The following is a 14,334-nucleotide window of genomic DNA, read 5'->3' as shown; positions in this document are numbered from 1 at the left end:
TTGAAATAAAGACCCTTCAAAAGATAACGAAGTTGAATTTACTTATGGCGAAACTATTCTTGGCATCCACCACAGTACGTCTCAAACGAGTTGTGTGGCACATTCAACGACACTGTACATCAAGCGCTCCATCCCTCTTGTCTTCCATTGGCTGTAAAACGGCATGTGCAGGAGTATTACAGTGAGCAAGAGGTTTTTCTCTCCGTTCATTGGTTGCTCAACACGTGTAGTCTCCACCCATAGACTCGTGTCTCCACCCAATAATTTATCCATACACTAGATGATTTTTAAGGGCACTGTGTTGAAGCCCCCGAGGCTCCATCTTGGCACTCCCTCACCGGGTTGAAACATATTTTGGAAGCTATAGAAATGCCTTTATTAATGTCTACGTTTGTTTGTGCCACGTTTATTCTATTAATGACACCTTCATGCATACTTTGTAATTATATTATGTGAGATAAACATACAAATAAAACATATACATATACACTACCAGTCACAAGTTTGGACACACCTACTCATTGAAGGGTTTTTCTTAATTTGTACTATTTTTTACATTGTATAATAATAGTGAAGACATAAAATCTATGAAATAACACATATGGAATCATGTAGTAACAAAAAAAGTGTCAAACAAATCAAAATATATATTTATATTTGAGATTCTTCAAATAGCCACCCTTTGCCTTGATGACAGCTTTGCTCACTCTTGGCATTGACTTGCCACCCTAGTCATAGACTGTTCTCTCTGCTACCGCATGGCAAGCGGTACCGGAGCGCCAAGTCTAGGTCCAAGAGGCTTCTAAACAGCTTCTACCCCCAAGCCATAAGACTCCTGAACATCTAATCAAATGGCTACCAGACTCTTTTTATTTATAGGCACATGGCGATGCAGTATGGAGCTCAATTTGGCCTCCGCATGCCTCTGGAGGTTCCTCAATTGTTCACATCATCCATAAGGCGCCTCCAACCACAATTTCGGATCAAGCATAAATTTGCTTTTATGCTTGATCCAAAATTAAAATGTTGTAGAAGGCTCCATATTGAGGGTGTGACGCAAATACGGAACCTCCGGAGGCATGTAGAGACCAACTCTAGCTCCATACCACATGCATTCGCCTCCCAAATGTTGTAACAATGTGCTCCTGTTTAGCTCCACATTGACATGATTGGTTGAAGGTAGGTTGGGGCGGGAGTTCCTGTATAAACACAAACTCACTTCCTTGACAACTTCCTTCACAACAGCTCTGCTCAGCGAAGCCCAATCAGTATGATTGCCCTGACTTCTGTAAAGGCCGTATCACGCGTAAATGCTGCACAGCCAATGCAGAGGTCGGATTGACCATGCAGGCCTATTTTGCTACAACATTTGAGAGGCACATGGCTATGTGGTATGGAGCTAAATTTGGCCTCTGCATGCCTCCAGAGGCTCCACATTTGCGTCAAACCATCCATACGGCGCCTCCGACCACATTTTCGGATCAAGCATAAATTGTATCTTTTAGCCGGTTTCGTTCAGTGGGTATTGCGCGCCACCGTTGATTTTGATATAAGTTAGCAACTGCATCATTGTTTTATGTAAGTTATTTACCATTTACCATTCAATCAGGGGTAAAGTCAATTTCCGATGAGGAAATCTCCGTAATAAGGACTTACAATAATGCTGACTCTGATATAGAGCTAATAATTCAATAGTCCATACAATTGTAGCCAAAAAGATGGACATAAATAAACTTGTTGCAAGCTGTTCAACATACATATTAATGTATATATTAAACCTACCTGTTGAAGTATTTTTACCCTTTCATTTACCTGCTGCATATGTGTATAATATTGTTTTATTCATAACCCTATGCTGCGCAGGGATAATACATTATGATGCAGAACACATTGTAAGACTTGGTGAACTGAAATGTCGATAGGTTATAATCCTCGTTACAAGACATCATAAAGGCTCATGCTTATAAGAAGTTGTAAAGCATTAATATATCTGCAGGCTTTATTGTTAAAGTTTTACTGAAAAGTATAGGAGACATTGGGTACATAGTTTACAGGATATATTGTAACTATTCATCAATCTTTCACAGAATTCGTTTTTGGAATGTCAGGTCCTCTGGGTGGCTGCAGTCCACACTGTCCATTTTGTTGTTAGGAGTAATTTTTTATCAGATTACGCATGAAGGGTAGAAGGGCAGAGAATACTACAAGTAAACATTTTAGATTGAGAGGCAGGTTCACCACCATCAACATTCCAACATAACCACGGCTGTTGGGATTGAGAGACAGGTACACCACCATCAACATTCCAACATAACCACGGCTGTTGGGATTGAGAGACAGGTACACCACCATCAACATTCCAACATAACCACGGCTGTTGGGATTGAGAGACAGGTACACCACCATCAACATTCCATGTATAACCACGGCTGTTGAGATTGAGAGACAGGTTCACCACCATCAACATTCCATGTATAACCACGGCTGTTGGGATTGAGAGACAGGTTCACCACCATCAACATTCCATGTATAACCACGGCTGTTGGGATTGAGAGACAGGTTCACCACCATCAATATTCCAACATAACCACGGCTGTTGGGATTGAGAGACAGGTTCACCACCATCAACATTCCAACATAACCACGGCTGTTGGGATGACCGTGAGAAAGCAAATTCAGCCAGATGGTCCTTGGACAGTACCAGTGTGAGGGACTAATGCTGCTTAGGCAACTAACTACAGCCAGATGGAACCGTCTGACAGTACCAGTGTGAGGGAGACTGAGGGATCCATTCCTTTACACTGGTTCCATCTAGTGTTAGCTTTGTGTTTAGTAGCTTCTGGACCTAGTCTTCACTGACCGATTCAAATCGGTTTTACTGTATAGGTCTGACACCATTAACTACCTCAGTTCTTTTCGGTTGACCAATCCCCTAGGAGAGGGGATTTCTGATAAGGTTTCTGCTAAGGCATAAACAAGTTAAGTATTGTTCTGTGAGTAAAAAACAACAGATTTATGCTTGATCATGAGTACAGATAAAGAACCATCTTACAAAAGAGGTGAGCAACACGTTATGAATAACAGAATTTGTCCATTTATTTTTCTAAAGTACACATATAAATCACATTCATTGAATAACTTTATATTTTCTAAAATAAATCTGTATCTTTTATTAAAAACGGAATCCGGAGAATACCCCAGTCTATGTAGGCCAACCACCGTTTTGGAAATCCCATGTACTGTATCTTCCAACACACTACAAACCCTGAGCAAAAAAAAAATATATAAAACAGACTTTGTATAAAATGGACGCAGAAGCAAAACCTGAAATCTGAGAGCCCCACATTTTAGGGTCTCTCACATTACCAGCCTTGAGTCTTTTCTATGTAAATTCCTTTTCTAGTGTCCCATTTCCTTATTCTCATTGGTCTGAAATGATGACACTACAGAAGAGGACAAGCAGAGATGACTTTAGGAATGGAGGCCGTTTTAGAGTGCAGGGTCTCACCCCAGCAGACAGGAAGGAGTTATGGCATAATAATATTATCCCGCAGGCCACTTGGCCGGTTCCCCAACATTATCTTCCTTCATGATAATGGTCCTCTGTAGCTCAATTGGTAGAGCATGGCGCTTGTAACGCCAGGGTAGTGGGTTTGATCCCCGGGACCACCCATACGTAAAAATGTATGCACACATGACTGTAAGTCGCTTTGGATAAAAGCGTCTGCTAAATGGCATATTATTATTATTATGATTAAAGTTTCATGACACACACAAGACATCACCAAATAAATTATCTTTCACATTCCTTCTATGATCAGTTTCTATGAAGACAAAACACACACACTGAAACAGTCATAGAACTTCTCCATCTCAGGGCATAAAACAGTTCAGATTACATCATCATTTGTTGTCAATTATTCCAAATGCAGTGCTCCTACTGAAGCGAGAGAGAACCGGCCATCCCTTTGACGGTTTTCACTTATCACCCACAGTGTCACTGCTTCAAAGACATAAATGACTGACACCTTAAAGCTGTCCCATCAAACCAGCACTGGCTTAATCACTTATTAACAAAGGTGAGCTATTGAAGCCTTACAGTCAGTCTCCACCGTCCATATGCAAACTGTATAACCAACATAAGAGCCCCACTTGTCATAAAACTGTCTTTCGCTGTGTCATATTGCAGCGTTGCATCACATTCCTGATGCCACATATAGGCTAACAGGAAAGTCACTTCATTTAGATACTATCCTTCAGACATGGCATGTGAATAATTAACAAAATAGGTTCTGCTGTTCTGAAAGCAGAGACAGTAATGATTTAGGTTATACCCCACAGAATAAATCAACTGAATAACCCACTGAATAATCCACTGAATAATCTATTGAATAATCCACTGAATAATCTAAATAAATAACAAATAAAAGGATTGGACAAAATAACCTTCCAAGGAAATTTCCACCATTTTATAAAACAATAAGGGCCCATTCAGTAACAAAACAACCCTGTATCCTTCCCACACCTCTGTTTGTGCTACTGACTACAGTAACATTCATTTAGATTGACAGCCCAACTGTTCCAAAATAGCATCGCTGTAGAAACACAACTCTGTGGTTAGGTCTTAGTGTTTACATTGTCTTCTGTCACCAGCGGGCCACCACCACCACGGCGGAAGGTCATCCTAGTCCTGCTACACCCCCGCATCGCGCTTCTCCTCCAGCAGTTTCTCTTTGTCCTCCTCCTGGGGAATCTGGACCTTCTTCATCTCCATCCCTTTGACCCAGGTGTAGGCAGAAGACCCACCAAGGACCATCAGGTTACTGGTCCACCACAGGAAACTTTTACTGGACTGGTTATAGACCACAGCGATGACCGTCTGAGCGCAGGCCTTGGCCGTCCCCGACACGTTGTGAGTCAGCGGACTCGTGACCTTGATTTGGAGGCCCGTCACGTAGCCGATGGCGAAACCGAACACGCCGCCTAGTGTCATCATGCCCCAGAACGTGGGGTCGCCCAGGCGGCTGAAATGGGCGACGTGGCCGACCTCGCCGAAGACGAGGATGAGCGGGACGAAGAGGATGCAGGCGTTGATGTTGTTGTAGAAGGAGAGCTTCCAGATGTTTCCGTCTACCGCCGGCATCGCCCGCTTTGTGAAGATGGCGTTGAGGGAGACGCAGGCGCTGGCCAGCACGCCGAAAAACACGCCAGTCCACGACAGGGACCCCGCCACACCTTCCTGGTCCACACCCAACCAGAATCCACCTGATGGGAGGGAGAGACAAAGAAAGAAGCATCAACATTTATAGCAATTTATCATTCATTTGCAGTTTACATTATGTTCAATATATGGCCAATACAGGTGTGGCCCATGTAGGAATGTATTATCCCGTGGTGCAATTATATAGAAGCGTGAGGTTACTTATTATAGGCTACCTGGAAGGAAAGGGGTCGTCTAACCAGCCTGTCTTGGGTATGTGCCTTAGACATGAGAACTTTCTAGAAAGTCGAAATACTTGCCTTAGGCCAGATATGGGTTAGTTATTATAACCACCTACCTAGAATGACTCCACAACACAGGATGGCGTAGAAGGACGTGGTCTGCTTGAGGATCATGTAGGAGAGTAGAACGTTGAAGACCGTGCTAAGCGACCTGCCGACGGTGTAGAAGGCCACCCCTACATGCTTTAGGCACAGGTTGTTGAAGGTTATCATTCCAATGAACACGATGGACAGGGGTAGAACCTCCCGGGATACCTTTAGATCGAACTTGACGGAGGGGAAGTCGATGACACCTGGACACAATTGGGATAGCAAGTGCATGCCATAGCACAGTCCGACAGTCACAAGGCACTGGTAAAATGTCACAAACAGCGGTGCGTCCAAATCTTTACTGTCTAGTAAGTAGTTATTTAAGAACACCATGGTTATTGAAATGAACCAATAAAGTGCCACCACACCAGCTATTTTTAAGGATCTAAGTAAAAACGTCTCGCCTTTTCCTTCATCCATGGAGTCCGAACCTGCGAGAGCCATTCTCAGGATTTTTGAGCGTTTCAGTTGCACCCTGTTCATGATTGAAATCATGGAGGAAAGATATAGATTAGGTAAAGTAAGAGAATTGCAACACTCGGCTACAAAGTAACAGTATACTGATTACCTTCGACCTATCGGATACAAACAACGAGCGCCGTCCTCCAATTACATGACAACTTCCTGGACAATATGAGGTATTTCTTTTTAAAGAGACAGTGCTACATTAATCCTGTAATAAGAACCAATTCAACTTGAAGCCCGAACGCAATACGCACATGCGAGTTCAATCAGACGGACTATAGCCTAATATCGACTGAGCAATACTATCAGAATTACCGGATATGTTTATGCTATATGACACTCCTAGGATACATGTAGCATCTCATCAATAGGCCTAAATTCCGAGATCACGCTCACACACCTTTTAATTCATTATGAATTACTGCTTTCCCTATATTTGTCTCCACAATATTAAGATTCGCATCTTAATAATGCCTTACCTTAGTTGCCGTTAAAATCTTGAAAATGTTCACGAGCTGGAGACGTAACTTTTGACACTATCGCATTGCACACTAAACGAGGAAGTAAACGAATCATGCAGTATTTCTCGTCTAGTCTACTCCTCCTACAGGTCCGTGTTGAAACATCCGTTTCTTGCTTTTCCTGATTTGCCGCCTGTGTGACAGACACACCTGTGCCACTGTCTATAGCCTAGTACAGGTATGGGGAGCTCACCTACCCAATTCTCTCTCTCTCCGTCATTCATGCTTCGCCCTTTGGTCATTCACTCCATCAACACACATAGGCCTAGTAGGCTATTGTAACGGGAATTTCCAGGTTAACTAAAAGGAGAGCAGTCGCTGATAAAGTCGGTCTAATACAACAATTCAGGGAAACGCCTCCAGAATAGAATCAGAGAAAATGTCTATGCCTATTCACAATAGCACCGGATGTTCTGTAAACACCAGCCCGAGAGGCTTGTACAGAGCTTGAAGTCACAACGTCACCTGCTACAGAATCACACAGTGTCACAGATTCACAGATACATTATCAGTGCGTCCTCGAATCCTGTCTGGCGTCAAACTTTAATAATAATAATAATATGCCATTTAGCAGACGCTTTTATCCAAAGCGACTTACAGTCATGTGCGCATACATTTTTACGTATGGGTGGTCCAGGGGATCGAACCCACTACCCTGGCATTACAATCGCCAGCCTCTACCAATTGAGCTACAGAGGACCAACTCTAGCCATAAACATTAAACACTGGCAGACATTTGATAAGGGCAGTTAAACAGGTCATAGGTGTGAACATCAGTAATGAGTTACAACAGATAATTATAGACTAACAAGTGACTACTTAATTAAATATGGTATCAATCCATATCCACAGTAAATCAAATACAGGAACATAATTCATCAAATGATGGCCCATTACAGCTATAAAATGATGTTTGTGCTTGCCGAAAACTATAAAGCCACAATCTCTAATATTTCCTTATTTAAAGTAGCCTAATGAAATATGATCCTTTGATTTTGAATAATGTTTTAATAAAACGTACACCACCCCCTTCCTTCCTTCAGGAGAGCGTGCGTGTCCCCTTGCTTCTCTATACCAAGTCTCTAACGTATTTCCGATTGCCTCGCGAGCTCCATCCCACTTCTGAGAAGAGTGTAGAAAATTCAGAGGTAGTCTCAATAGGGACTCGAACCAGGGTCCTGCGACTGTCAACGCAGCTCCTTAGCCACTATGCCAAGAGATCCGAACCTCTTGATGAGGTCTCTAGGGGTTGTCTTATGTTCAGTACAATAGCATATACATTATTATATGACCATTATTTAGCTTGTGAAATTTAATTATTACTATCTGGTAAAGAGGCCCTTTATCAGATTAACTCGTGGATAAAAAATTGTATGTATCTGCGTGCAGTTTGAAGGAAGTTGCTTTCTAAACTAACATATGGTGAGATGCTGTAGGAAGCTTTCAATTTGTCAGTCGCATAGCAATATGAGAAGAATGCAATTTCTGATATATATTTTTAGATATTCTAAATTAAGTGTTTTAATAACTTATAAATGTAGTAACAGGTCCATGTAGAATAAACAACCCTTTACATAATACCATAGAAGCAGTGTTCTGCTATTATAAACAATGTGCACCTTTGACCTTTCATTGTCATTCCCAGCCGATACAGATATCGACATTTTGTCTGGTGGTAATGGGGTTACCTTGGTAACATGTCAGAGTGGTCATACCTTCCTGTCTGGTGGTAATGGGGTTACCTTGGTAACATGTCAGAGTGGTCATACCTTCCTGTGTGGAGTCTGATATACAACAGGAGTTCCCTGATTCTGGTGCAGAATATACAGGGTTTCCCCCTTTGCATATTGACTGATACCATTAGATTTAATAATAAAAAAAGACAATACAAATACAAGTTGTGTCATTCAGACATCAGTATCAAGCCCGTCTGTCTGTCTGGACTTCATCACATTATCTTACAGGTCTCCATGTGCTGGCTCCATACATGTTTCTGTAAAACACATACATGCATAGTCACTGTTCTATTACCAATGGCAGTTAGGATAGGTGATATCTGACACACAAACAGATACTATGTTGAAGTTTGAACAGGTCAGATGAAACCTACCCAATTGTGGACTCCCCATTGTCGTAGCAAATATATAATGTTATAGCTTGGTCTGACTAAAATGTTGTGCATGACCCATTTTGTGTTGGGCGTTTGTTTTCAATACAATGGACAAAAGAGTCCTATCTTGTCAGCCTTGTCAGCAGGTGGCCAAGGACAACACCCACGCCATAGGTCTCTCAGTTCTTCCAACTCACAAGTTCTTGCTCTGAGGACACACACACACACACACACATCATCACTGATAACACACACACACACACACACACACACACACACACACACACACACACACACACACACACACACACACACACACACACACACACACATCATCATCACTGTTAAACACACACACACACACACACACACACACACACACACATCATCACTGTTAAACACACACACACACACACACACACACACACAAAAATCCCCTTCTCTTAGGCTGAACATCTGAAGACAGAGAACCCGACTCAGAGCCAATGCAACAGTGACACTGGCCTGGAAGGGACCTCGCCCAACTCATCAGGACCAATCAGAAGATCAGAACTACTAGATTCAACCTACTTCATTTTATTGCATAAAATGTCAGCACACAATGTTTCGGGGCTCTCTTCAGATAGCTCCCTAAGAGTTTGACGAACGAGTCCGTGCACGCGATTCCAGATATCTTTACCTCTGAATAAACTGCCTTATATTATACCATTATCCACCCTGTCCAAAGTCTCTACTTGGTCTCAGTTCTCCAGTAAACTTGTGATCATCAACACCATCAAACTACAGAGGCTTTAGTCTGACAAAAGCATCTCCAGGCCATCTGTAGAAATAGGCAGAGTTGAGGCAGAGTTTATCAGTGACACATTGTGGATGTGTTGAGGGTCAGGTCTCCTACCTAATTATGTTCCCCCCATCAACAAATAATTTGTCTAACTCTTCCCACATGTGAACACACAAGAGACACCCACGTCAAACCACATCACGAAACCAACTCACGTTTGAATTAAGTCATGGCAACTAGCATTTCTTAATGAACCAAATCTAAAACGAGGCCAAATCAGGAAGTGCAGTCGCTCTTTAAATATGTAGTGTCCGTGGAGCAGCGCCATGTGCTTCTCCACAACGGTAAACATTGTCAGTTCAATACAGAAACTTCACCTATAATGTGGCTTCATCACGATCCATCAGCCCCTCACACGGTATGCAATAATCCATTATGGCCAGTAGATGGGGATACAGTCATGAGATGGTTTAAAAAAAGTTGTTCTAGGATTGAAGCAATGGTCTGTTCTTTCAGCAGGGCAGTTTTTCCCAAGGTTGCTAGCGTGAAAGCTACCCCGCTGGTTTGGACAGTAAGCTTTCATTCCTTCAACAGTGAAAAGTCATGGAGCTCCCCTGCCCCTCTCCATCCAGCTCTAGAACCATGGTTAGCAACCCATCCTCTCTATCCTCTACTCCAGCACCATGGACTACACACCAACACTTAATAATAAGGGGTGAAAGGCCCACTTGTGTTTTATTATGACCTGGAATGACATGGGGAGTCATAATGATGATGTCATAATCAAGAACACAAAGTGTGTAGATGTGGGGAAGCCTGGGGTGTAGTCAGTAGTCCAAACAGTTTCAAACAGTTGCATTTTGTAATGAAAACAACTGTTTATATTGGACAAATGTAGGTAGGTCCCTCCCTGTTTCGTTCTGTTTGCTTCAATTTAAGAAAAGTTTTGTAACAGTGTATTGAATACGCCCCTGGACAAAACCCTCACTCACACTATTTTCTCCTAAATGACTTGTTCATCAATAGCAGGTATCTTTCTGCTGCAAAGTGATATCAACAGTGGAAGAACATTTAGTAGCTGTAACTCAGTTCAGTAAACCCTTGTTACAGTAATAACAGCCTCTTGAATTTGCCATTTTCTGGTTGCGGATTCTGTAATTGGCCACTGGAGCTTACTGTGGTTAAATAGTTCAACTGGTTTTAGATGCTATTGTAATTGTTTATATTTAGTGTAGTGGCTTATGTTCTTCCTATGATAGAGATAATCTTTACAACAACTACTAACAAACCATAACCAGACCGATGTCAACCTGTATCTATGTGGCTGTAATAAATAGGAAATGTAAGTGTCCAACATAATCCTGCTGCATTACATGTAGAACGACTGGGGAGGACGTCCAGAGTCTTCTGAATAGTTAAAGAACTCCTAACTCTTAATAGCTCTGCTCTGCTATTTGCTTCTGAAGGGATAGCTCATTCATCTTTTATGGTCTTGGTTCAGCAAGGGAGATGCGCTCCTTTCCTGCCACCCCCATATCCCTCTCTCTGATTCTCATTCTCTCTCTCTCTCTCTCTCTCTCTCTCTCTCTCTCTCTCTCTCTCTCTCTCTCTCTCTCTCTGTCTCTCTCTCTCTCTGTCTCTCTCTGTCTCTCTCTCTCTCTCTCTCTCTCTCTCTCTCTCTCTCTCTCTCTCTCTCTCTCTCTCTCTCTCTCTCTCTCTCTCTCTCTCTCTCTCTCCGGGCCGATGTGCTTTATGTGCCATTGTACGAGGCCAAAAGAACCCTGTCCTCAATTACGACGCATCGATTTTGGGCAAACTTTTGAGACACACATAGACGCAGAGAGCGGTCTCCCTCCGGTACTCATCTGCCAGCTCAGACACACACAGAGACACAGAGAGCGGTCTCCCCCCTGGTATATTTAACCAGTTCCTCCTACCTCTGTTCTCAGGCTTGTTTTCATCTAGATGATAGTCACCTTCCTTCCTGGAGTAAATTATTCAGCTCTTCTCCAGTGGAAAGACAGGAGTTTTATCCTCTTATTTAGTAACACAGATAAACACTGAGAGCTTCCCACTGGGCACAGATGTCAGTTCAACGTCTATTCCACGTTGGTTCAACGAAAAGTGCACGTTCATAGAACAGGTATACAAAAACAGTGAGACCACTCCCCCCTACGCAATCCCAGAGGTCCTGCAACCAGTTGGCATAGCTATTACCTCCTTGGTTAAAATAAATGGCATCGTAATTTGTAAAAATGAACATAAATCACATCAGTCATCAAAAAGCAGCAAGGGAAGAACATATATTGATAACGTCAATGTTTCTGCGTTTCTTACTCCTTCCTATCTAAAAGCCATTATCCTCTCCATGCTTTGGATAAATCACATGTTGGTGATTGACGAGGGGGAGGGGATTAGTCTGAGGGGATGAGTCTGAGGGGATGTGTCTGAGGGGATGTGTCTGAGGGGATGAGTCTGAGGGGATGAGTCTGAGGGATGAGTCTGAGGGGATGAGTCTGAGGGGATGAGTCTGAGGGGATGTGTCTGAGGGATGTGTCTGAGGGATGAGTCTGAGGGGATGAGTCTGAGGGGATGAGTTTGGGGTTAAGTCTGAGGGGATGAGTCTGAGGTGATGAGTCTGAGGGGATGAGTCTGAGGGGGTGAGTCTGAGGGGATGAGTCAGAGGGGATGAGTCTGAGGGGATGAGTCTGAGGGGGTGAGTCTGAGGGATGAGTCTGAGGGGATGAGTCTGAGGGGATGAGTCTGAGGGGTTGAGTGAAGGGTTGTGTCTGAGAGGATGTGAGGGGATGTGAGGGGATATGTGGAGATGTGTGGTTAGGGATAGTATATTTATGTCTTACATATCAGAACAGAACTGATTAATGCTTTTGAACGTACAGTGGCTTTGCCTCAAGACCAGGAATGGTCAAGTCCGGTCCTCGGGGCCTATATGCTGGGTTTAGTTTTGACTCTCTCACATCAGTGACTGATTTAGATGGCGATTCTAGAGTTGGCTCTGCCTGCACTAGTGTTGCCCGCTGGCCCATAAAACACGGGGGTCCATTCAAATCAACCCTAATACAGCACACAATCACTTTACTGGCGAACCCCACATACAATTACCTCCACAACATGACGTTCCACTCTAAAATGTTCTCAACTCCTTCCCTCTCTCCCCAGGAGATGACTGCACCCTCCCTGACTTGCTGGTTGCCGCTGTGGAGCTAATGAGGAAAATGAGTGCGCTTTAGTTTTCCACTCCTCTGCACCACCGCCGCCCTGAGGCCTATTTAATTACGGCGGTTGTTTCAAAGCTTCATCCCAAAGGTTATGGAGGTGCGGTCCGGGCCCAAGCCAGTGGATGGAGTGTTTGTGTGGCGGTCCGGACCCAAGCCAGTGGATGGAGTGTTTGTGTGGCGGTCCGGGCCCAAGCCAGTGGATCCAGTGTTTGTGTGGCGGTCCGGGCCCAAGCCAGTGGATCGAGTGTTTGTGTGGCGGTCCGGGCCCAAGCCAGTGGATCCAGTGTTTGTGTGCTTGATCAATAAAATGACTCCAGCCGAGAGACAAGCACGCTGTTTCTGTGTCCGGCTCCATCTCTCTTTCAATCTCACTCTCTTTTCCTCTTTCTCTCTCTCCCTTGCTCTCTCTCTGGTGTTGTCCCAAATCATGTCCTATTCCCTAAATGGTGCACTACTTTTGACCAGGGCCCATAGGGAATAAGGTGCCATTTGGGACGCAACCTCTGTCTCTCTCTTTCTTTCTCTCTCTTCTCTCTCTCTCTCTCTCTCTCTCTCTCTCTCTCTCTCTCTCTCTCTCTCTCTCTCTCTCTCTCTCTCTCTCTCTCCCTCTCTCTCTCTCTGTCTGTCTCTCTCTCTCTCTGTCTCTCTCTCTCTCTCTCTCTCGCTCTCTCTCTCTCTCTCTCTCTCTCTCTCTCTCTCTCTCTCCCCTCTCTCTCTCTCTCCCTCTCTCTTCCCCTTGCTCTCTCTCGTTCTCTCTCTCTCTCTCTCGTTCTCTCTCTCTCTCTCTCTCTCTCTCTCTCTCTGTCTCTCTCTCTCTCTCTCTCTCTCTCTCTCTCTCTCTCTCTCTCTCTCTCTCTCTCTCTCTCTCTCTCTCTCTCTCTCTCTCTCTCTCTCTTCCCCTTGCTCTCTCTCTTGCTCTCTCTCTCTGATTCTTTCATGTTATCTCTCTCTCTCAATTCAATTCAAGGGGCTTTATCGGCATGGGAATGTTTACATTGCCAAAGCAAGTGAAATAGATAATAAGCAAAAGAGAAATATACAATAGAAAATGAACAGTAAACATTACAATTAAGAATTAATTTTATGTATATATACAGTGTTGTAACGATGTGCAAATAGTTAAAGTACAAAAGGGAAAATAAATACAAATAAATATGGGTTGTATTTACAATGGTGTTTGATCTTCACTGGTTGCCCTTTTCTTGTGGCAACAGGTCACAAATATTTTTGCTGTGATGGCACACTGTGGTTTTTCACCCAGTAGATATGGGAGTTTATCAACATTTGATTTGTTTTCTAATTCTTTGTGGGTCTGTGTAATCTGAGGGAAATATGTGTCTCTAATATGGTCATACATTTGGCAGGAGGTTAAGAAGTGCAGCTCAATTTTGTGGGCAGTGTGCACATAGCCTGTCTTCTTTTGTGAGCCAGGTCTGCCTATGGGATCTGTGGGGTCCTGGTGCTCTGTGGGGTCTGTTTCTGTTTGTGAACAGAGCCCCAGGACCAGCTTTCTTAGGGGACTCTTCTCTAGGTTAATCTCCCTGTAGGGGATGGCTTTGTTATGGAAGGTTTGGGAATCGCTTCCTTTTAGGTTGTTGTAGAATTTAACGGCTCTTTTCTGGATTT

General features: G+C 43.5%; 1 protein-coding gene across 3 annotated transcripts; it reads right to left on the bottom strand.

Moving 5' to 3' along the window:
* Positions 1-3,071: 3,071 nt before the first annotated feature.
* LOC311125641 (GDP-fucose transporter 1-like) lies at positions 3,072-6,649 on the bottom strand. Of its 3 annotated transcripts, none has more exons than XM_084199677.1 (3): positions 6,537-6,649; positions 5,559-6,067; positions 3,072-5,265 (listed from the first exon to the last, which is right to left on the bottom strand). In XM_084199677.1, the coding sequence occupies exons 2-3, from the start codon at positions 6,034-6,036 to the stop codon at positions 4,694-4,696; spliced, it is 1,050 nt and encodes a 349-aa protein (XP_084055803.1). In that variant the 5' UTR covers positions 6,037-6,067; positions 6,537-6,649; the 3' UTR covers positions 3,072-4,693. The 3 variants fall into 3 exon arrangements, with proteins under 3 accessions (XP_084055803.1, XP_084055802.1, XP_084055801.1); XM_084199676.1 differs by lacking the exon at positions 6,537-6,649 and adding an exon at positions 6,161-6,193; XM_084199675.1 differs by lacking the exon at positions 6,537-6,649 and having other exon boundaries at positions 5,559-6,154.
* Between the last annotated feature and the right edge of the window lie 7,685 nt (positions 6,650-14,334).

The sequence above is a fragment of the Coregonus lavaretus genome (genome assembly GCF_964263955.1).
Source record: "Coregonus lavaretus genome assembly, contig: HAP1_SCAFFOLD_227, whole genome shotgun sequence".
Classification (NCBI taxonomy): domain Eukaryota; kingdom Metazoa; phylum Chordata; class Actinopteri; order Salmoniformes; family Salmonidae; genus Coregonus; species Coregonus lavaretus.
Note: the sequence above shows the minus strand (reverse complement) of the source record. Positions and strands in the feature narration are given on the sequence as shown.